This window comes from Octopus sinensis, linkage group LG14, assembly GCF_006345805.1.
Source record: "Octopus sinensis linkage group LG14, ASM634580v1, whole genome shotgun sequence".
NCBI lineage: Eukaryota > Metazoa > Mollusca > Cephalopoda > Octopoda > Octopodidae > Octopus > Octopus sinensis.
In genome coordinates, this window is record NC_043010.1 from 60,315,073 (window position 1) to 60,341,484 (window position 26,412).

Sequence of the window (26,412 nt, forward strand, 5' to 3'; positions counted from 1 at the left end):
TCTTATGTTTTCTTAAATTAATCAACACTTCATTCTCATTTACATAATTTGTGTTATACAAAATAGTTGAAAACTATACTTTATAATTTAGATAGTATTAAGTTAAATTTTCAGAATAAAAGATATTGATGTGAGCTAGTGGCTATGACATTTTGTGAATTTACTTTTCCTTTAGCTAACAGGTAACATGCAACTGTGGAGACTGATAAAATTTTAAAAATCAATCAGGCCATTACCTTGACTATATCTTCAGTTTAACAAGTTCATTTATCAATCAAAAATTTAAGACATTTCTAGAAATCTTAATTATGACTGAAAAGTAAGGAGGATTTTATATAAGATAAGTACATTTTGCAATACTTTAAAACGTATTTGTGTGAATAAGTTAATATTTTAATATTTCATTTTAGATATATGGATTTATGAATTGTAATAATGAATTACAATAATGAGTGTAATCAACACTCTGCAGCTTTACATTCTGTATGGGATAATGTATCCAGTCGTGTGCATAGAAATTATATACCATGTCAATGAAGAAGACAGTCCACACACATATATAGGAGACATTGCTGCTGACTCCAACTTATCACACCCTCTCACACATCAACAACACACTCTCATTACATTTACACAACTGCAAAGGAAAGTGTCAAGTGGGTCTCAATTATTCAATGTCACCAACTCAGGAAAACTCTACACTACTCAAACACTGGATGCTGAGTCTCTGTGTACATACAACAAGGAATGTTCCAGAATTGTTAAAGTAGCAGTGAGGAAAACAGGAACATTTATAAAGATATTGAAGATAAAAATAATTATAGAAGATATCAACGATCATCAACCACAGTTTCCAGATGATCAAATTAAAATAGAGTTTTATGAGACGGATGTAAAAGGATTTTCAAAATCAATACCAAATGCTGTTGATAAAGACATTGGTCTTCTCAATTCTAACATCACATACAGACTCGATGATAAAAGCAAGAAATTCTCACTATCCATATTTAAAGGATTTGATGGAATAAACTTACTTAAAATAACTCTAGAAGGAATGTTAGACAGAGAAGAAATTCACAGTTACATGTTACATTTAGTAGCTAAAGATGGAGGTACTCCACCAAAAGAAAGTATATTGAACATATATATTTCTGTTACAGATGTTAATGACAACCAACCAATGTTTACACAAAAATCATATAATACTACCATCACCGACACACATCACATATCTTCTCCTGTGATTCTTTTATCTGCAACAGATTTAGATTCTGGTCAAAATGGGAACATTACTTACTATTTACATAGAAATACAAATAAATATGCCAGAAAACATTTCAAATTAAATTCTAAAACAGGAGAAATTTTCATCAATGATAATTTCTTTAGAAATAAAGAAAATAAATATCAATTGTACATTGAAGCCAGAGATGGTGGAAATCCTTCATTAAGCTCCATGGCAATGTTAATTATTAATATCATTAACAATCAAAATAATGTTCCATCTATAAATATAGATTTTGTATCACCTTTAACAGAGACCTCTACTGCTGTTTCAGAAGCAAGTCAAATTGGTAGTTTTATAGCTTATGTTATGGTTACTGACACTGATAGTGGACCTAATGGACAAATTAAATGTAATATTCACCATAAAATGTTCCAGCTTTCAAATATGGGTTCTAAAGAATATAAAATATTGGTGAAAGAACCTCTTGACAGAGAAACTATAGACCATTATGTTGTTTCTATTGTATGTCATGACATGGGATCACCTCCATTAAAGACTAAGAAACAGTTCTCTGTCAAAGTAACTGATGTCAATGATGTAGAACCACATTTTACCAAAGAGACATTCCAATTCCTCACCTATGAAAACCAGAAAGTTGACTTCCCTATTGGCTTCATCAATGCTACAGACCCTGATCTTGGAGATGGAGGCCAACTTACATATTCTATCATCAATGATAACAACAATGATAACATTCCTTTCCAACTGACAAAATATGGATTTATTTCTACATCACAACCAATAGATCGAGAAGTGAAAGACATCTATAATTTACAAGTTTTAGTCAAAGATAATGGAACACCTTCTCTGAACAACACTGCTAACATTCTTATTGAGATTCTAGATAAAAATGATAATGCACCTTATTTCATCTTTCCTAACAATGACCCTTACAATCTAGATGTCCACTACCATCCACACAGTAAGAAGGACATCACAATTCTGAAAGCATCTGACAAAGACACTGGAAACAATGCTTTCCTCACATATGGAATACTGAGATCCAATGATAAAAACCTGTTTACAGTGAACTCACACACTGGTGTGTTATCTTTCTCTCGCACAGTTTACCAAAATGATGCAGGAACATATGAACTGCAGTTTATAGTGAAAGACGGTGGTACTCCAGTTCAATCAGCAACAACTGCTATCATACTAACACTGTTTGTTAGTAATGATACATCTCCAATGTTGAATGCTATCCACTCACAGTCTGATAACAACCTGAATATGACTTGGATAATTATCATTGTAGCAGCAGCTGTAATACTATCTGTGGCTGTTGTAGTGTCCATAACAATGTGTGTTTTTAGATGTATTAATCACATCAATAATTCATCTGCAGAAAAAAATAATCCAAAATTTCTCTCTCAAACTGAGATGAGACAAATTCTGTATCAGACTAACAATCCTGTTGCAATAACTCGGAATGCAGAAGACATATTTGCCAGAAATCTTCAATCTATAAATCCTAAAAGCCCATATTATCCAGAGATAGACCAGTTAAGTGGTGAATGGAAATTCTCAACAACACACAGGAGACTTCCATCCATTCCACAAGTATGTAGCCATAAATTTATTTTTCAAAATGTGTTTTTACTGCTTTTACATTATACCTATTCATTTCAGATCATCATACAGTAACAGTTAAATATATTTTGAATATTTGTCAAATTTTGTTTATAAATCCTTGAATGAAATCTGTAAAATCTACACTTTTGACTGATGTACACATCTTAAGCTAAGTTTTATATTTCCCTTTTTATCAAAAAGTCAGAAAGTTTAGATGGTAATCAGGTGTTGAAAACCCATTTATAGCATGAATGTTATTTTCTTGTTCATAGTCATTTCTAGCATGGATATGATTCCTGTGGGCAAACATTTAACCTGGCATACCTTGGAAACCATAATTTTCTGCTGTTTTCTTTTCTTTTTAGGAAATGATTTTGTGATATTAGGATTCTGTAATGTTACTATTTTCATTATATTCACTTCTGATTTACCACAATGGCTTTCAGCTGTTTTCTGTATCAAGCTTTAATACAGTTATATTATTATATAATTTCATAACCTTTTAAACTTAAGCATTTTATATTCCCTTCTTGATGTTTCCTTCACTGCATTTCTCATTTTTAATAATTGAACAGACAAAGGGCAGTGAGCTGGCAGAAATGTTAGCACACTGGGTGAAATGCTTAACAGTATTTCACCTGTCTTTACGTTCTGAGTTCAAATGCCACCAAGGTCGACTTTACCTTTCATCCTTTTGGGGACAATAAATTAAGTACCAGTTGTGTACTGAGGTCAATCTAATTGGCTGGCCCCCTCCCCCCAAATTTCGGGCCTCGTGCCTAGGGTAGAAAAGAATAATTGAACAGACAATAACAGTAATACATACACATAACTAAAAAGAAAATTTCTCAACATTCAGAAGTTATTACTTTTAAATTTTGAGAACTAATTTTTGATATCAGCAAATTAAAAATACTATAAACATTCTAGGGAGTACTGCCATAATTTTATAAAACTGACCTGCAGAATTTTTAAGCAAAATCAATTTAATGTTCATATATACAGCAACACTGCTGTCTATTTTGTATACCATAGTATGTTAAGGTCCACAGACATAGGTATAATATATCAGCAGCTCTGGATTTGTTGGTCACACCTAGTTATACAACCAACTATGCTGAATCAATAATGAAGCCCCAATCGATTCCTCAGTCTACTTGAAACAATACTCAAATTTCCTTTAAATCTTTCCTACTATCTTTAAAAAGAAGTATACATTATTAATGTCATCCTACCTCACAATCAAAAACAAAAACTCAGAGTAATCATGGCTGGAATGCCCCTTACTATAAACATACAACTGTCATAAGCTTGGACTACCAATACTACAAAAAAGGTTATTAAAGTAAATTTCCCAATTCCCATGAGAATATTCCAACTAGTTTTCTTCTAAGATGTAAAATAGAATTCATAGAAATATCATGCACCCTAATCTCTCAAATATGCATCTAATCCATGTTGTTTTTATAATGGCTTTATAATAAAAAGGTTTCAGGTGGATCTTGTGATCAAATTGACAACACCAGTATTGTGACATCAAACAACCTAAGTGATACATTGCCATCTCAAAGAGATTGCAAACATGGATGGAATGAAGCTGATGTTAAACATCAGACATCAGGTAAATTACCTATTATCAACAATCGTGTATATTGATTTTGTATAAACTTACTGGTACAATTACATCATATTTATAAATGAAACATTTTTTTTTTGTAATATAAGAGGTTTATATCAAATACTCAGGAGTGTATAATACTGTATTTAAAGTTTATAGAACACATAAACATATTATTTCAATTATGGCAGGTTTATTCTTGAACTGCCATTTGCTATTAACCTAAACCCAAACCTTATGCTTATGAAATACAGGCTGATTTTTTGGAACACATTTTTAAAAAGTGACCTGATAAGCAACTGAATATGGTATTTGAAAAGAATTTCTATACCAAGGTTAAAACACATGCAAAATTGACATATCAACTGTAGCAGTGTTGTTTTAACATCCACTTTTCCATGCTTACATGGGTTAGATGGAATTTGTTGAGGTAGAATTACTATACTCAGATGCCCTTCTTGTCACCAACTCTCAACTGATTCTGGGCAAGATCATATTTCCCCATGATCAGACATGTTTTCGAGGAAGACTGGAAGCAAAGAAAAGTGTTTGAAGGATAACACTTGTTTACATCTATCCCTGCCCACCACACAAAAACATGTACAAGGGGCTTGTTTCTGTCGACCAAATCCACTCACATGCCTTTAGTTATCCCAAGGTTGTTTTAGAAGATACTTTCCCAAGATGCTAAGCAGTGGGCCTGAGCCCAGCTCCATGTGGTTGGGAAGCAAGCTTCTTTACTGCAGATCCATTTATCTATGATAAATATAAATTGCAAGTAAACACAATATCATAAGAAAATTATAATATATTCATGTTTTTCTCTATTTTCAGAATACAGTAACTATACACCAAACATACCTCCAATACCAAAAGGTGAACATGAACAAGACACATATCTTGAACCAGTATATAAGCAGTAAATATGTATAACCAGTAAACACAATATTAACATGACTCCAAATATTGCAGAAATAATGAAATTTCTCTGGGGTTTTATCATCAGAACTTAATCAGAACATTTAATTAGCAAATACAGAATAACATATAGAATCAGGTAATTAATGCATATATATATGTGTGTGTGTGTGTGTGTAAACAAATGGGATAATTCAAATTCAAAATGCATGATGATGAAACTGATTATTTTGGTTACACATTAGGCCAAAATCATGTATTGTATTAGAGGTGCTGCTAGTGAAAGGAGTTTAAGTTTCATATAGTCTGCAGGCTGAAAATATAAGAACGTCATATTAGAAAACACTTGCTTCACTAATCTACAATTTTGTCACCATCTATTGTATTTTCAAATAATATACGATTTTAAAAATTAAAATACGAGTTGATATTTTCGAATTATAAAAATTATCTTTAAATTATAAAATTATCAATAACTTAGAAAAATTATAAAACATTTAGAATTCAATCTAAATGAATACTTTATGCCATAATCCACTGTCACATATGTTGTGATATTGCTACTGAGGATAGAAGTTAATATTCACATATTGTAATAATCATTGCATGAACATGAGCATGTGTGTGCCCGTATGTTAGTGTGTTGTAAACATTCATGTACAAGAGCAAATCTACTATATATATGTATATATTACTGTATATTAAAAATACTTACTGCAAAATTCATTATTAAATGCTTTAATCATTGTTTAAAGTGCATAAATTTAAATAGATACAATAAGAATAGATAAAAAAAAAGTATTTCAAACTGTAATTGGCTCCCTCTATGACTCACAAATCTATTCCGTACAGATACTGTCATTGTCAAACTACTACAGCAGCAGTTACACAGGAATACTACAAAAGAACAAATGCCTGTTATAAGAATCACAAAAGATTGAATAATTTTGGTAAGTCACTTTGCATTGCAATTTTTCATTTAATATTTTTTTTATATATATATTTCAGCACTAATATATGAGAAATAGACAATAAATAATACTATGTTTAATGGTAATATAACACAGAGAGGAAACTGGGAAGCTATAGAACTATGTAGCCATTACTAAGAGCAGTGGTGTAGTTACTTTAAAACAGATATTTTTGACTGCTACTGTTCTGCAAATACTGATCTGTGACTTGATTATATTTATCACATAATTTCATATATATTGTTATAATTCACATATAACATCATTTAATAAATTAGTTTAAACAGGGAATGCTTTTGGTATAATTATTGTTTATCAGCCACTGAAGAAGTATTTTGGAAACCGATTTCCATAGCATATATATAGACTGCTAGTACATAATTCAAATTTCAAGATATTGAGTAATATAATTTCTTATATCATTAAATTTTTCTGTGAATATAATTATAGCCTTGAATATGAGTCTTTATTTCATCTTTCATTTATTTCATCAGCAGTGATAATCAGATATTCATACTTTAAATCTAAAGTGTTATTCACTACTAGTAATTTCTATCATTCTTAAAAAATATTAACATCATTTGCATTCCTTTTCATCTTTTCTCTCTCTATCTCTCTTTATATATATATATATATATATATATATATATATATATAAAAGATAATGGTGTCATTGAGACCCAAGAATGTCAGGTAATGCTGAATAAGTGCTATAGACAGACGATAGTTAAGTTCCAGATTCGGTAATATTGTGAATAAAGGGTTCAACGTCAGTGTGTATATATAAGACTTTTTTGTGTAATAAGAAAAAAAACGAAGGCTGTATAGATATTAGAGCATTTATATAGATGGAAGGTCTATCTATAAATGCTCTAATATCTATACAGCCTTGGTTTTTTATCTTATTACACAAAACATTCTTATATATATATATATATATATATATAAAATAAATATAAGAGAGTGGTCACTATATGGCTCACTCTAGCACCAGTTAATCCAATAGGTTTCAACCACAAAAATACATGTTTCCCATGAAAGTCAGTACGATTGTTAGCTCCAGGTTTCTCGGAGCACTAGGCCACTTGGTGTAGAATAGATATACTATTAAATTAGTATCTAATTCTCTCACCCTTATTAATTAATTATATATATATATATATATATCATCATCATCGTTTAACGTCCGTTCTCCATGCTAGCATGGGTTGGACTATATATATATATATATATATATATATATATATATACATACATACATACATACATACATACATACATACATACTTACATACATATATAATGTACAGCACAAAAAAAATATTTTAAAAACTGCACTTTGCACTGTTAATATAACCAGGGAACCATCTAACTTTAGATATCCTTCGAGAAACATATCCAAACAAAACAATAAAAAGACAAGTACATGACAATATGTTTTGCTTATATTTTGTCACTTTTGTTTTGTTCACTATTATAAATAGATTCAAGTTTCTTTATTTTCATCTTTAGTTAAATGACAACATTCATTTATAATGCATATTTACTATTAACCTGTGTCTGTTTTTTTAAATGTTGATGATTTTATGTATACATATACATATATACATGCATATATATATATATATATATATATATATATATCGATCAATGGAAATCGATCAATGGAAATTGCAGATGTGTTACCAGTGCCGGTGGCATGTAAGAGAACTTTCCGTTTCGCGACCATTGCCAGCACCGCCCCGTTTCGTGTCCGTTGCCAGCCTCGCCTGGCCCTCGTGCCGGTGGCACATAAAAAGCACCATCCGTTCGTGGCCGTTTGCCAGCTCTGTCTGGCACCAGTGCGGGTGGCACGTAAAAAGCACCCACTACACTCACGGAGTGGTTGGCGTTAGGAAGGGCATCCAGCCGTAGAAACACTGCCAGATTTGACTGGGCCTGATGAAGCCTTCTGGCTTCACAGACCCCAGTAGAACCGTCCAACCCATGCTAGCATGGAAAACGGACGCTAATGATGATGATGATGATGATGATATATATATATATATATATATATATATATATATATATATATATATATATATATATATATATATATATATATATATATATATATATATATATATATATATATATCAATACTCATACACACACACACACGCACATATATATGAAGTAATAAAAATAATAATCCTTGGATGGAATCATGAATATTTTGATGTATTACTACATGCATTTCCACAAATTACATTTTTCTTAAGATCATAATCTGTATTCCTGGGATGATCACCCAGTGTTCATGGATACTATGGACTGCACTGTAATCATTCCAGGAACATGGACTAAGTCTTAAGAAACATGTCATTTGTGGAAACACATAACAATGCATTAAAATAGTTATAAATTCCATCCAAGGATTATTATTGTTATTACTATATTTATCCTACAGTAAATCGACACAGCTTTATGCAACTCTGAAAAACTGGTATCACCAGTCAACATTATTAGGCTGTAGCCAGCATAATAAAATAGGAGCTTTTTATATACATATTCAAAATGGTTTCTGTAAACAAACTTTAAGGATATATATATATATATGTGTGTGTGTGTGTGTGTGTGTGTGTGTATAGGTAGTGTTTATCCCCACTTTAACGTGGCTATTCTGTAAGAGATGATGAACTGCAATTTTAAGCCCAGGAAGATATCCCTTCCAGCTCATTTATTGAATGTCACACACACGTGCACACAAACAAACAAGCACAGAAAAGCAATACTCTGCAAAAAAAAGCATAGAGCTATCTGCGAAACAAAGTAAGGAGTTTGAAGGGTAGAATCCCCTCCCAGAAAAAATGGATTGCATTAAAATTTTACATGTATATACGTAAAATTATAAAATGTACATACAAATATACATGTATATGCATAAAATTTTATCTCAATCTTGTTTTCTGAGAGGGGCTTCTGCTCCTCAAACTCCTTACTTCATTTCTTACATATCTTTATGGTTTTTTGGATGGCAGTACTTTTGTGTGCATGTATATATATATATATATATACAAAATCTGTGGAAAAAGACAAAGAGTAGCAAATTGAGGTCATTAATTTGTGGGGAGAGAATGGGGAGGAAATGAACCAGGTGCCAGGGTGTGGCTAAGATTTTTAGTAGTGAATGGAATTGGTAGTATGATGTGTGTGTATATATATGAATAATTATAAACTTTTTTAAAAAGAAGCATAATTTCAAAAAGATCTCTAATTATGAATTATCATTACTTTATTGCTACTGGATCAGTAAAACTGAGGAATTTAATGTTGAAGTGCAAAATTACATATTGTAAAGCACCTGGATTATATTTTTAGTATTTGTGAAAATTTCACTTTGTTGAGCTTCATAATGTGCCATAACTATAGTTTACTGAATTATTTCTCACATATAGAGAACACTGCAACAAAATTGTATCCATAACTTATTACTCAATGGTCACCAAAGTTCAATAGACATTTAAAAAAAAAATCTATGAATTAGTATAGGATTTTTTTTTAATATTTGCTGAAAATTTTAGAAGCACCTACAGCAATGCTGGCTGTAGCTGTTTTAGGTGTTTCTCACATATAGAGAACACTGCAACCGTATAAGGAAACATGCTCTAGATTCAACTATGAATCCCAAAGAGATATTGCAATGTGTACAAAATAATTTTTCATGTCAGACAGAAGTTTTGTATTTTCAAGCGCTAAACCAACATGTAGCTGCCATAAGGTTGATTGACTACAACCATACTATATGTTTTTGGCTAAAGCTTTAGATGTTCATTTTATATTTTAGCGAATAATTTATTATGTTAAATCAGAATTATTTTCATTGAGGAAAAAAATAGTGAAAACCAGCACAAACTCAGTCAGTTATCATTATTTCATTACGTAACTACTCATCAATTTCAAATAAAAACTGTGTAATACAGAGTCGCATTATTTTGAAGACGATTCCAAAATTTTAATAGAAATGTTCAATTGGTTTCACCGACTTTAGAATCCATTCTATCGCTGATCATCTTAAAAGAAATATACGAAAACTGAGGAGGGGGAACAACTCTAATGTTTTTCAAGATCCTTAGCGTTATTTAATCTTGTAGATTATCTGATAAAATATCTATTGCAATAACTATTAACTTATTTTCATTTAGATAACAACCTCCAAGCATGTATAAAGTTTTTACTTCAAGATATTACCTCAAGTCTTAATTTTTATAAACTATATCAAATATTTCAGGATGTCACAAATGCTTCAAGATAATAACTGGATAAATTAAATGCATTTGGCTTTTAAAGAAACATGTATTTTGCATATATAAAACCTTTTATATATATAAAACTGATGAAATCAAATATATGTAGCATTAATTCAAAATGATTTTTCTTTTTTAGAACAATATTCATGACAAATAATGAATTACAACAATGATTATAATCAACACATAAAATTTTACTTTCTCTATGGATTGATGTATACTGTAGTTTCTATAGACATTACTTACTATGTCAAGGAAGAAGATAGTCCTCACACCTATATAGGAGACATTTCCGTTGACTCCAACTTATCACACCCTCTCACACATCAACAACACACTCTCATTACATTTACACAACTACAAAGGACAGTCGAGAGTGGTTCTCATTTATTTAATGTCACCAACTCAGGAAAACTATACACTACTCAAACACTGGATGCTGAGTCTCTGTGTACATACAACAAGGAATGTTCCAGAATAGTTAAGGTGGCAGTGAGGAAAGCAGGAACATTTATAAAGATATTGAAGATAAAAATAATTATAGAAGATATTAATGACCACCAGCCAGAGTTTCCTCAAAAGCAAATAAAATTACAGTTTGATGAATATTACAGCAAAGGAACTGCAAAATCAATACCAAATGCTGTTGATAAAGACATTAGTCTTCCAAATTCTAAGATAATATATAAACTCAAAGATAAAAGCAAAACATTCTCACTCTCCATATTTAAAGAATCTGATGGAATAAGTTTACTTAAAATAATTCTAGAAGGAATGTTAGATAGAGAATTAAAAGACACTTATATGTTACAGTTGATGGCTAGAGATGGAGGTTCTCCACCAAAAGAAGGTATTCTGGACATTGAAATATCTGTTATTGATGTCAATGATAACAGACCTACGTTTACACAAAAATTATATAATACCACCATCAGTGATACACATCATATATCTTCTCCTGTTTTTGTTTTATCAGCAACAGATTTAGATTCTGGTCAAAATGGAAATATTAATTATTTTTTACATAGAAATACAAATGAATATGATAAAAAGTATTTCAAATTAAATCATAAATCTGGAGAAATCTTCATCAATGATAATTTCTTTAGAAATAAGGAAAGTAAATACCAGTTATATGTTGGAGCTAGGGATGGCGGAAATCCTTCATTAAGCTCCATGTCAACGTTGATTATAAATGTAATTAACAATCAAAATAATGTGCCATCTATAAATATAGATTTTGTATCACCTTTAACAAAGACTTCTACTGCTATCTCAGAAGCAAGTAAAATTGGAAGTTTTATAGCTTATGTTATGGTCACTGACACTGATAGAGGACCTAATGGACAAATTAAATGTAATATTCACCATAAAATGTTCCAGCTTTCTAATATGGGTTCTAAAGAATATAAAATATTGGTGAAAGAACCTCTGGACAGAGAAACTATAGACCATTATGTTGTTTCTATTGTATGTCATGACATGGGATCACCTCCATTAAAGACTAAGAAACAGTTCTCTGTCAAAGTAACTGATGTCAATGATGTAGAACCACATTTTACCAAAGAGACATTCCAATTCCTCACCTATGAAAACCAGAAAGTTGACTTCCCTATTGGCTTCATCAATGCTACAGACCCTGATCTTGGAGATGGAGGCCAACTTACATATTCTATCATCAATGATAACAACAATGATAACATTCCTTTCCAACTGACAAAATATGGATTTATTTCTACATCACAACCAATAGATCGAGAAGTGAAAGACATCTATAATTTACAGGTTTTAGTCAAAGATAATGGAACACCTTCTCTGAATAACACTGCCAACATTCTTATAGAGATTCTAGATAAAAATGATAATGCTCCGTATTTTACACTTCCTAATAATGACCCTTACAATCTAGATGTCCACTACCATCCACACAGTAAGAAGGACATCACAATTTTGAAAGCATCTGACAAAGACACTGGAAACAATGCTTTCCTCACATATGGAATACTGAGATCCAATGATAAAAACCTGTTTACAGTGAACTCACACACTGGTGTGTTATCTTTCTCTCGCACAGTCTACCAAAATGATGCAGGAACATATGAGCTGCAGTTTATAGTGAAAGACGGTGGTACTCCAGTTCAATCAGCAACAACTGCTATCATACTAACACTGTTTGTTAGTAACGATACATCTCCAATGTTGACTGCTATCCACTCACAGTCTGATAACAACCTGGATATGACTTGGATAATTATCATTGTAGCAGCAGCTGTAATACTATCTGTGGCTGTTGTTGTGTCAATAACAATGTGTGTTTTCAAATGTATTAATCACTTCAATAATTCATCTGGAGAAAAAGATAATCCAAAATTTCTATCGAGGACTGAAATGAGACAAATTCTGTATCAGACAAACAATCCTGTTGCAATAACTCGCAATGCAGAAGAGATATTTAGCAGAAATCTTCAGTCAATAAACCCCAAAAGTCCATATTATCCAGAGATGGAACAATCAGCCAATGAATGGAAATTCTCAACAACACCCAGGCGACTTCCACCAGTTCCACAGGTATCTGGGCAACAAATCCATTTTTCAAATGTTGTTTAATGCTTTTGCTTTTAATATTTATTCACTTCATTATTCCTTATATCACCATATCATCATATAATTTAATAAGAGCTGTAGAGTGTACAATGTAGAATGTAATCTCATATGAAATCATCATAAACTCATAATAGTGTACACTAACTGTCAAATGTTTATCTAAAGCTTTGTTATTTCAACAGCAGATCTACAATAAACAGATTTCAGATGAGTCTTGTGAGCAAGGTGACAATGGCAGCATTGTGACATCAAACAACCTAAGTGATACATTACCGTCTCAAAGAGATCGCTGCCGTGGATGGAGTGAAGGGGATATTAAAAATCATATATCAGGTAACTTGTCAAATAACAAATGCTGACACCTACTTCCCATAAATGCATGGATACACATGTATCATATTTATAACACTGTTTTTTTAATGTCATATAAAAGATTTAAAGAGTATAAATGAATGGATATCTTTCAATGATTACCTGCAACAATAAACACTGATTTAATATAAGCTCACAGCAACAATTGAATCATATTTTATAACCTCAAATCCCTTTATTGTAATGTAAAAAGGTTTATAGGTTTATATAAGATACTCAAAGAGTAAACTATTTAAAAGAATGTGTTTTAATGTAAGCAGCTAAATCTTACATAATATAATATAAAACTAATATAATAATGTTGGATTAATTTAATAAAAGCGTTGGCATAATATAAGGTAGCTGTCCCTTTCAACTCTTATTAAATAATTTTTTTTTATCTTTCAGAATACAGTAACTACACACCAAACATACCTCCAATACTAAAAGATGAACATGAGCAAGACACATATCTAGAACCAATATATAAGAAATAGTAAACTCAAAATAAACACAATTCTAACTCTTTGCTTTGGAGATTATTAAAGTTTCCTTGCATTTAATATTAATAAGGCAACAGAATCAAAACATAGCTTCTGCTTTAAAATAAAGTAAAATTAATTTGAAAATACAGAATAATGTAATTTCAACTAATATAGCTAAATTTATACATTAATAATATGTATTTGTAAATATTTTCCTTCAAACTGTAACTCAAGAATAAACAAATTAGTTCATTCAAATTCATAAATATCATAATTTAATTTGGACATATACTAAGCCAAAATATTCAAAAGATGGGGTAAAATATTTTGAATTTCCTCTAGTATATTAAAAGTACAGTTTGTGTTTACCCTGCAAAAAAAGAAATGTTGTCAGAAAATATATAAATATAAAAACAAAAGTACAAGAAAACATTTACTCCAAAATTCTACAATTTTTACAACCACTTATACTAGTCACTAATAATATACTATCACAGGTTAATGAATAAACAATAGAATGGTCAAAATAAAATTGCAAAATGTCTATAATTTTTATGTAATTACAATAATTATTCTCCAGTTCAATCCACTACAATATGTACCATTAAATTACCATTGAAATGAGAAATTGGTATTTTACTTATTGCAATACACAATGTGTAAACATGAGCATATAAATTAGGTTGTCATAAGCATACATATACAAGTAGAATGTAATACTTGTGTGTGTGTGTGTGTGTGTGTGTGTGAGTGCACATGCGTGTTTGTGTGCGCGTGTGTGTGCATACGTACATATTCATGTACTTTAAAATAAATTAGAGCTATTGTAAAATTAATTATAAAATATTTCAGCCATTGTTTAAAATAATTTAAACAAATTCATTATGCACCAAACATAGATTCTTTAAAGAGTAGTTGGCTCCTATTTGACTCACAAACCTACACCATCAGGATACTGCAATTGTCACACTACTACAGCAGCAGTTACACTGGAACACTACACAATAATGTCTTCTATAAGAGGCCCAAACAAAGGATTTCTCAATAACAGTAAGTCGTTTTGCAATTTTACATTAAATATTTTAGTAATACATATTTGAATATTGTGATATGATGTGATAAATTGAAAATAAATAATAGTGTGTTTCATGGTAATATATATAAACTACACCACAGAGTGCCATAGATAGGTCTAGCCATTACTAAAAGTAATTACTACAGCAGTAGTATCGTTTCTATGAGAAGATAGATATTTTATCGACAACTATTATGTTAATACTCATCTCTGTCAGCCAATTGTGTTTAATTAAATATTTTCATATATACTGACACATTTCTTAATATGATTTAATGATATAATATTGTTATAATTGAGAATATTGAATGGATGCTTGCAACATCTTATTTCTCTCCACTGAAATGGAGTACTAGATATCTATATATTAGATCATATAAGATTTTCTAGTATATTATTCAAATTTTGGGATATATAAATAATGAAATACTGTATATCACTGCCAATATATTATTAAAATACCCTCACTATATTTACCATAAATATACCTATAATAAATTTAAAATTTTTATATTTCCTTGATATTTATAATATATTTATATTTATTATATTATATTTTTAGTTCTTTTCATTTTGGTCATATGCAAATTTAAGTTTTCTAGTTTTTCAACTTTGGTTAAATGAAACCATCATCTGTAACAGGCATTTCTTATTATTTTATTCACACTCTTATGAAGTAATTATGAATTGTGAGTATGTATACATGTATAACATGTATATGCATATGCATACATACATATATGTAATAATCGTTTGGTTATATTAGTTATACATTCCAAAAGAACATTAATAAATATTATTATATTATTATACCACTACTACCACTTAATCTCGGGTGAATTTTATTTGGAAGCAGAAATCTACATATTGTCAAACATTTAGACTGTATTTTGGATATTTATAAAAATTCTACCAAACCAAGATACATCATTATCATTATCATCCAGTGTTTTAAATCTGGGTTTTGTCCCCGTTAACAGAAGTGGCTGGATCTACCTTAATGCCATAGCAACTGCCCTCACACCATTTCGCCATCTTGCCCAGTTTTGGGTGTCCTCCCTTCTCAATCCAACCATCCCCTCCATGTTTTCCTTAGTCTACCTCACTTTCGTGGTCCATTTACCTCAAACTCAAGCATCCTCCTCAGCACATGCTCCTCATCCTGCCTCAACATATGCCCATACCACTGCACTCCTTTCGCCCTTACCAGCCATTCCACTGATTCCTCCAACCCCAACATCCCCATCAAGTCCTCTTCTTATCAAACAGCTTCACACCATACATTTCTCTCACCCTTACTCTCTCAGTCCGTCTCAAAATTGTCATGTCTCTCTCCCTCAGACATGATGTCACACTCCCATACAGCATTGCAGTTCTCATGCAACTCCTATAGACCCTTATAGGAATTAATGAGAGAGATAGTCTGGTAAGTGGGGACAATAATGAAGACAGTAATAATAGAGGATAATGGGTGATAGCAGTTACGTATTTAGTGGTGAGAGAGAAAAACTGGTAGTAAGTTGTAGAGACAGCTTATGTAAGGAGTGTTGAGTGTCAGTTAGGAGTGACTTAGGAGGAGAAGGAGTAATGGTTAGCAGCACAGAAGAGGTGCAGTGTATCCATTGTAAAGGGATCTAATGCAATCCCTCATTATATAGGCACTGTGATGGGAGAGAAACAGGGGTAGAGTGAAAAGGATGATATTAGAATAGTTTGAATATTAAAAGATCCCTTGCTATCTCATGTTACATTGATAGCATGGCACACTGGATAAGAGACAAAGAGTGTGTGAGAGGGTGTGTGGAAAGGAGAAGAATGAGATAGATGAGAGGATGTCAAATAGGTGGCAGAGGCCAAAGCAGGCAGAAAGTGAATGGAACAAAGGCAAGAGGATGTCAAAGGCAATAGTGTGGACAAGCATGAATATGGAGAATGTGGCGGATAGAGACAAAATATGTCAAAGAAGCAAGGGGGCAGATGATGGAGATTTAACATATTTGTATGGATGAGACAGAAAGTGTCCTCTAGCACTACAACACTATTAATCCTTGTGGTACTTTGTCACCTCCTTTTTGAAGTTCAGCATCCATCACTTTATAAAACCTCTTTCTTCCACAGGTTCCATCTACATAGAGCACTCAGCACTTCTTTACAGGGCTGTTAGTCTCTATAAGCACCACAAGTCTGTACCAGCACAAGCTTCTCTCTTGCACCTTAAATCTGATTTTTATTATAACCAGTTTTTCTCTCAAATCATTTGTGTTCCACAATTCATGCTCATTCACATAACACAAGTAGTAGTGCATACTGTATTTATTTCTAGTCTTCATAAATCGTTTTATGTCAGAACCCTTATGTTCACTACCATGCAGTACTGCAATTCATATACCAGCATAATACAATCTGCCCTTCACTCTACAAGAACTCGTTTGTTGCCAGCAGAGATAATAGCTCCCTAAATTTTTTCCATCATGTTCTTCTTCAGATTCTACTATGCCTTGTATACACTCACCTCTACTACAAATTAGGTCATCTTGGTAATGAAAACTATTAACTACTTTTAGGAAGCCTCCCATGTATTTGAAAGAGTTGGTTTTTGTGTGTATTATTACCACTAATTATTTATGTGCCTCCACCACAAACAAAGCCTACGTTCCCTGTGATCCCATTACATCTTTTGTGCATCCATAGTTTACACTGAGTACAGCATACAAATTTACAATCTGCTATACTGAGTAAGTGCAGCCTTTTTGTGTGAGTGTGTGTATGTGTGTGAACATTGCACTGGCTACTTTTCTATATGCTTGGTAAATCTTTAGCCTTTGTTGAATTCATTTCGAGGTCACTGAATGTTGTTTACAGACCTAGGAAGCACATTTTCACATATTTTTTTGTATCTCAGCTAACATGGGACCTTCTTCAAACTTTTATTAACGTAAGAAAAAGAAGGAAATATTCAAAATATTAGAAGGGGGAATAACTCTATTGTTTTTAATAGTTATCATAGAAAATATATTGGCTGCCACAAATTTGAAAAGCTTCATAAATATATCTTGGAGACCAAGGGATTAACTACTGAATTTATTTTGCAACACTATATCGTCCAACAAGAATTGTAAGTGTCAATAATTATGTTTACTTTGAAATGGTGTAAAGCTAAGTTGAAAGAGTATCCAAGAATAGGGCGAAGACATAAATTAGTACTTTTTAAAAATCAGCTCTGTAAGTTGGTTGATATAAAAACTTTTAAATTAAACCTTTTGATGAATAATCTGAGACAATGACAGATATTTTTTAAAATCTAATCTGACTACAGATATAGGATGATATAAAAAGGAAAAGCTCAAGTGAGCTTTATATAAGAATCAATTCAAATTGTTGATTCATTTACTATATGGTACACAACACCAGGTCCTCATTGCACACTTTCTATATCCATTTATACAATTAGTTTTAAAAATTAAGTAATGTATAAAGTGTTGACAAAACATTTTATGGAATTTGGTTTAGTCTCTCAGTTCAATTCCAGATCAATTCCGACAATGGCTGACATTACTTTAATTTCACCTGAGTTAATAACTTAACAACTAATTTTCATCAATTATATTACAGAAGTTACTAAACATTATGGATTAGTAAGTTTCTCATATTTTTCATCTCTCAGTTTAAACTATCTATAATTTTCATATAGTTAACATTTCTATATTAGATTGTATGATTCAATTAACAAGCTCTCTTTTCTTTTTAAATTTAGATAAATATTTATGAAAGATAATGAATAACAACAATGGTTTCAATCAACACTTTACAGCTTTACATTTTTTATGGCTTACTGTATTTTGGTGTAGCCTTAGACATTACTTACCATATCAATGAAGAAGACAGTCCTCACACCTATATAGGAGACATTGCTGTTGACTCCAACTTATCACACCCTCTCACACATCAACAACACACTCTCATTACATTTACACAACTACAAAGGACAGTCGAGAGTGGTTCTCACTTATTTAATGTCACCAACTCAGGAAAACTATACACTACTCAAACACTGGATGCTGAGTCTCTGTGTACATACAACAAGGAATGTTCCAGAACAGTGAAAGTAGCAGTGAGGAAAGGAAAAACATTTATGAAGATTTTGAAGGTGAAAATAATTATAGAAGATATCAATGACCACCAGCCAGAGTTTCCATCGAACCAATTAAAAGTCAAATTTTATGAAACAGAAGGGAAAGGATCAACAAAATCAATACCAAATGCTGTTGATAAAGACATTGGTCTTCCAAATTCTAAGATAATATATAAACTCAAAGATAAAAGCAAAACATTCTCACTCTCCATATTTAAAGAATCTGATGGAATAAATTTACTTAAAATAATTCTAGAAGGAATGTTAGATAGAGAATTAAAAGACACATATATGTTACAGTTGATTGCTAGAGATGGAGGTTCTCCACCAAAAGAAGGTATTCTGGACATTGAAATATCTGTTATTGATGTCAATGATAACAGACCTACGTTTACACAAAAATTATATAATACCACCATCAGTGATACACATCATATATCTTCTCCTGTTTTTGTTTTATCAGCAACAGATTTAGATTCTGGTCAAAATGGAAATATTAATTATTTTTTACATAGAAACACAAATGAATATGATAAAAAGTATTTCAAATTAAATCATAAATCTGGAGAAATCTTCATCAATGATAATTTCTTTAGAAATAAGGAAAGTAAATACCAGTTATATGTTGAAGCTAGGGATGGCGGAAATCCTTCATTAAGCTCCATGTCAACGTTGATTATAAATGTAATTAACAATCAAAATAATGTGCCATCTATAAATATAGATTTTGTATCACCTTTAACAAAGACTTCAACTGCTATTTCAGAAGACAGTCAAATTGGTAGTTTTATAGCTTATGTTATGGTAACTGACACTGATAGTGGACCTAATGGACAAATAAAATGTAATATTCATCATAAAATGTTCCAGCTTTCCAATATGGGTTCTAAAGAATATAAAATATTGGTGAAAGAACCTCTTGACAGAGAAACTATAGACCATTATGTTGTTTCTATTGTATGTCATGACATGGGATCACCTCCATTAAAGACTAAGAAACAGTTCTCTGTCAAAGTAACTGATGTCAATGATGTAGAACCACATTTTACCAAAGAGACATTCCAATTCCTCACCTATGAAAACCAAAAAGTTGACTTCCCTATTGGCTTCATCAATGCTACAGACCCTGATCTTGGAGATGGGGGCCAACTTACATATTCTATCATCAATGATAACAACAATGATAACATTCCTTTCCAACTGACAAAATATGGATTTATTTCTACATCACAACCAATAGATCGAGAAGTGAAAGACATCTATAATTTACAGGTATTAGTCAAAGACAATGGAACACCTTCTCTGAATAACACTGCCAACATTCTTATAGAGATTCTAGATAAAAATGATAATGCTCCGTATTTTATCTTTCCTAATAATGACCCTTACAATCTAGATGTCCACTACCATCCACACAGTAAGAAGGACATCACAATTCTGAAAGCATCTGACAAAGACACTGGAAACAATGCTTTCCTCACATATGGAATACTGAGATCCAATGATAAAAACCTGTTTACAGTGAACTCACACACTGGTGTGTTATCTTTCTCTCGCACAGTTTACCAAAATGATGCAGGAACATATGAGCTGCAGTTTATAGTGAAAGACGGTGGTACTCCAGTTCAATCAGCAACAACTGCTATCATACTAACACTGTTTGTTAGTAACGATACATCTCCAATGTTGACTGCTATCCACTCACAGTCTGATAACAACCTGAATATGACTTGGATAATTATCATTGTAGCAGCAGCTGTAATACTATCTGTGGCTGTTGTAGTGTCAATAACACTGTGTGTTTTCAAATGTATTAATCACTTCAATAATTCATCTGCAGAAAAAAATAATACAAAATTTCTATCGAGGACTGAAATGAGACAAATTCTGTATCAGACTAACAATCCTGTTGCAATAACTCGGAATGCGGAAGATATATTTAGCAGAAATCTTCAGTCAATAAACCCTAAATGTTCATACTATCCAGAAATAGACCAGTTGACCAATGAATGGAAATACTCAACAACACCCAGAAAACTTCCACCAGTTCCACAGGTACCTATGCCATATATCTATTTTTCAAGTGTTATATTTTTTATTATCTTCTTTCATTTATACTTTTCAATGTTGTATAGGTCATCAAATTCTAATTCATATAGACACAAGAGATTATGAAACAGTGATTCACTGCTAGTATAGATTGGATGGTTTGACTGGAGCTGCTATGTCACAGCACTATACCAAGCTCCACTGTCTACTTTGGCCTGCTTTTTACAGCTGGACACCCTTCCTAACACCAACCACCTTCCTTAGTAAACTGCGTACTTTTTGTGAGGTACCAGTGCTATCAAGGTCACCAAGAAACTTGCAAGGCAAAGCTCACTTGAGTGGTATGGAGTGTTGAAGTAGGTGGCTTTGTGCTAGGTGATGAGAGGAAAGAGAATGACCAAAGGGGAAAGAGGTGTTCTGTTGTGCATGATGGATATTTGTCCTCATCTTGTTTGTTGTTAACATAATGTTTCAGCTGATATCGCCTCCAGCCTTCATCCGGAACTAAGGAAGGATAGAAAAATATTAGATTTATAAGCCCTAAAATTCACTCCATAATTGCCCACGGGTATATGATGTAGTGGTTAAGAGCGCAGGCTACTAACCCCAAGATTCCAAGTTCGATTGCAAGCAGAGGCCTGAATAATAACAATAATAACAATAACATTGAAAAATACCTTAGGAATGAGAACCCAGGTTTGAAATTTCCCCAAGACACCTGATGAAGGCTGGAGGGTATAGCAGCCGAAACGTTGTGTTATCTGAAACATGTTAAATGTAAATAATGTAAATAAAGCATAGTCCTCTCTCTTGCATGCCACATTTGATTCAACTCTTGCACTTTGTCATACATGCACACTGATGTTGCACATCAGCTTCATTCCTCACTAGTCATCTACATTTGCCTCTCCCTACCATGGAGCATATAGGGGTAATAGCTCTCTGAACTTCCTCCATCTTATTCTAACTCTAGGAACAATACATTCAGAACATCTTCCATTATGGCTAATTTTATCTCCTAGATAATGGAGACTATTTACAATCTTAAGGGAGCCTCCTGAGTTTTTGAGAGAGCCTAATTCCTGTATGTCCTTAATACTTATTGTTTCTGCACATCTGCCACATACAGAGGCAACTTTGTCTCTTAACCTACCTGTGATTCCAATGCACTGCTTATGTGTCTATAGCTTGTACTAGATGCAATGAATGGAATTTCTTCCAACACCTTTCCCACATACTGAACAGGGCCATCTACCTGAAAGAAGGAGAATCTTATTTGCTTTCTGCAATTTCACTACAGATTCTACTATAAAAGTGAGGTCATCAGCATATAGTTGTTTCCATGGGCAACCAACTTAAATTTCTCCGTTATGGCCTGGATGACTATGTTGAATAAGAGGAAACTGAGAATACAGCCCTGTACTTGTACCCTGAATTCATCATCTGTGCTCATGGATTTTGTTGCTGTAGTAATCAAGATGTAATTTACAATGTCCAGCCACACTAATAAGTGAAATCTGTCCTCCCACCAGATATGTAAAATATTCTAGTTGATAAAGTGAGGCAGATAAACTTCTTTCTCTGTTGATTATTCCTTACCACAACCCACCTTTCCTAGAAAGCACTACAATTTTTCCAGTGCTTATCAACAGACAATCTTTTGTATTGTTTTTATCATGCAAAATATTTTACCATTTTTATTTTGGAAACCACCATTTTCTCCTCAACAACTTTTTTTCATTAATTTCATTAAATTTGTTTGAAAAGTAATATGCCTTGTCACCTATTTATTTCAGATGTGTTCCTCAATTGCTTTCTTCCATTTGATCATAAGTCTAATCAACTGACTGTCATCTCTATAACTGGTCTTTCCCTGTTAACCAATTCTCATCCTAATTTATACATTGCTCTTTCACAAACCATTTTCCTCTAATGAACATAATAACAGATTATATTAAAATCATTTGCCTTAAGTTCTTTTCATATATAAAATAATAATTCATATTTATGAAAATATAAAGTATGACCAGGATACAGTCAAGTATTTTGCTCTTACAGAAACTCAGATAAATTTTGAGAATTTAGAAATTAAACTTTCTTTTTAAACAAAAGGTAACTTATTGGTATTTTAGCTAAGATCAAAGGATACTTATCAATTTCAAAATCTTTAATCACAGTACATACATGTGTAGGCATGTGTAGGTGTCACTATAAACACAGAGTGTAAGGTGGAAGTTTTCACTGTGATTAGTCTTGGGGATGGGAATACATTTTCTTGGGCTTCAATGACTATCTATATCTATCTGCATACAGATATATATGAATGTGTGTGTGTGTTTGTTTGTAACTACACATGGTCCATCAGTGATTTCTTCTTCTCCTCTTTCTTTGGACTTTTCCCTTTCTCATTTCTGATGGAGAGCAACACCTTTCTAAAATAAAAGACAATCACATGAAATAATGTGGTGCTGTAGTATATTTTAAAAGCTGAATGCAATGTCTTTTATCTTTTGTCAATGATAATTGACTTGAGAGTAAAAAGCAACAACAAAACAATTAACAAGAAAAATATGACCACTGCTACAGTTAACAATATCCACCATTATCATCACTACCAATACCAAGATCAATACAACCAATATCATCACCACTATCAAACAATGGCAGTAATTTTATTCAGCTGAATACATGTCATTGATTGGTTGAAATTACTGAAATACGAGAAATTCAACACAAAATAACTTTGTAAACATAAACTTTTCTGAAAAAAAGAGAAGAGTAAAAGTTGTTTTATATGACACATTCTACCAGTATACGAAGTTTGAAAGTTTTCAGTTACAAAAAATTACTTTTTAAATCTGTAGGTCAAAAGGTAAAGGTCTAGAAACCTCATTAAGTCAGAATGTTCAATTAAAATACTTTATGTCCATATCAAATTTCTAGACTTCAGCTCATATTATATACCAGGACACATCGTATTGCATCGTGCTATCTTCAATTAAACATTAACGTGTTACATCTGAATCACTGGGTCTATAAATTTTAACAAGTCATTTTTCTTATCAAATTTAATCAACCTTGAAGTACAGCACAAAATCACTGAAATATAACTTTCATCATAGCAGTATATAAGTTCAATATAATGTAGGTTATTACCATATTCTGAGGAATGCCACCCTTCATGAATATGTGTTTATTTCAGAACTACTTTTTAGAATTCATGACAATGCTTCCCACACAAAACTTATCTAGTTGATCAGCTCTTCAATTAAAAAAATCACAGAGTTCAGTTACCTTAATTATCTAAATTTATTCATTATCAAAATTTAAATAGGCAAAATTATGTATTTCTATGTATTATCTATTAAAATTTCCTACTTGTTTGAGCAATATTTCTTCAATTGGTTCTTTAATATAATTTAAAATGTACTTAATAAAAATGTAATACTGTGTAATCTAATATCTTAAATATATGACTGAGTCCTTGTTCTTTCATTGACAGATCTATAATAAACAGGTTTCAGATGGGTCTTATGAGCAAGGTGACAACAGTAGCACTTTGACATCAAACAACCTAAGTGATACATTGCCATCTCAAAGAGATCACAACTGTGGTTGGAATGAAGGAGATATTAAGCATCAACCAGCAGGTAACTTGTCAAATATCAACAAACATTGGATACTGACTTTGTCTATGTGCATGTGTGCAGTTGTATCATATTCATAACATTGAATAATTTTATTGCAATATACAAAGTTTATAGGAAGTACTTGAAAAGTAAACTAAATAAAAGAAAGTGCTGTAACATAAGCAGATACAAGATACAAAATTTTGAAAATAGATAAGCTAATTTAATATCAATACAGGACTATTTTAGAACCAAGTATTTGATTACATTTTTCTTTCATTTTTTTTCTTCTCATTGACACAAAATTCTATTCTCAGATATTATTTATACTATTTTGTATTTTTCTCTCTTTCAGAATATAGTAATTATACACCAAACATACCTCCAATGCCAAAGAGTGGACAAGAACAAGACACTTATCTTGAACCAATATATAAGAAATAATAATCACAGGACTAACATGACTCAAATTCTTAGTACTAGGGATAACTAAATTTCTCTCACAATTTGACTCCAGAAACGGAATATAATTAAGACACTCTTCTAAAATAAAATTGATCTAACCAGCAGATACATAGCAAGAACTAATTAATCCAAGTTTATATATAAAAAAATATGTAAATATGTAAATATGTAAATTAGAAATGTTGACACATAATTGATAAATTTTGATCATGCACTTGGTCAAAATCTTCAAAGATAACTTTATAACATTAAATCCTCATTAGTTGTTTATTAATAACAGATATTTTAGCAATATACTCTGCAATTAAAAAATATAGAAACAAAACTACTTGAAAACATACACTTTGACAATTTACCATTTCTGGCACTAACTCTACTATTTTGAACATTCAGATCAATATTTTAAAATTATTAAAATGATAGTTTCCAGCAATGTTATTTTTCATGTAATCTAGATAGGTATTTCATAGAGGACTAATCCACTGTAGTATGTATAATGAAATTGTTACTGGACTTAGAAATTAATATTTTACATTCTGCAGTACATAGTGCATAAATACGTATATCAGTGTTATAAGCATCTGCATACAAGAGATAATCCATTAGTTATGTGCATGTGTGTGTGCGTGTGTGCATACAAACACACAGATAAAATGAGAGATTTATTGCATCAAAAAATTTATAAATAGTTTACAGAAATATGCATATAAAATATAATTAAGTCAAACACAAGAAGTTAGTTAATAGTACTCCTCTATAAATTAGTTGCTTTCCAGAGATTTCATAAGCAAAAGTACAACTGAGAAGAAAGAAAATAACTCAATGTAGTCTTTTACTCCCATATCAAGGATTCAGTAACAAACAGATGTAGTAATAGTCATTATGCATACATAGATATGTACTAAACTGATGTTAACAAATAACTATGGAATATATCAATTTAAGATATAATTGTGTTGCTATCCA

General features: G+C 31.6%; 1 protein-coding gene across 1 annotated transcript in view; it reads left to right on the forward strand.

The window, feature by feature from the left end:
* The window catches only part of LOC115219409, a 129,637-nt gene that overhangs the window by 4,132 nt on the left and 99,093 nt on the right, over nucleotides 1-26,412 (forward strand). Inside the window, exons 2-9 of the mRNA XM_036509398.1 lie at nucleotides 411-2,848; nucleotides 4,349-4,481; nucleotides 5,313-5,397; nucleotides 6,249-6,346; nucleotides 10,808-13,224; nucleotides 13,446-13,593; nucleotides 19,020-21,358; nucleotides 24,855-25,002. Coding sequence (XP_036365291.1) covers nucleotides 449-2,848; nucleotides 4,349-4,481; nucleotides 5,313-5,397; nucleotides 6,249-6,346; nucleotides 10,808-13,224; nucleotides 13,446-13,593; nucleotides 19,020-21,358; nucleotides 24,855-25,002 — 7,768 coding nt within the window. The 5' untranslated portion in view covers nucleotides 411-448. The remainder of the gene's footprint in view (nucleotides 1-410; nucleotides 2,849-4,348; nucleotides 4,482-5,312; nucleotides 5,398-6,248; nucleotides 6,347-10,807; nucleotides 13,225-13,445; nucleotides 13,594-19,019; nucleotides 21,359-24,854; nucleotides 25,003-26,412) is intronic.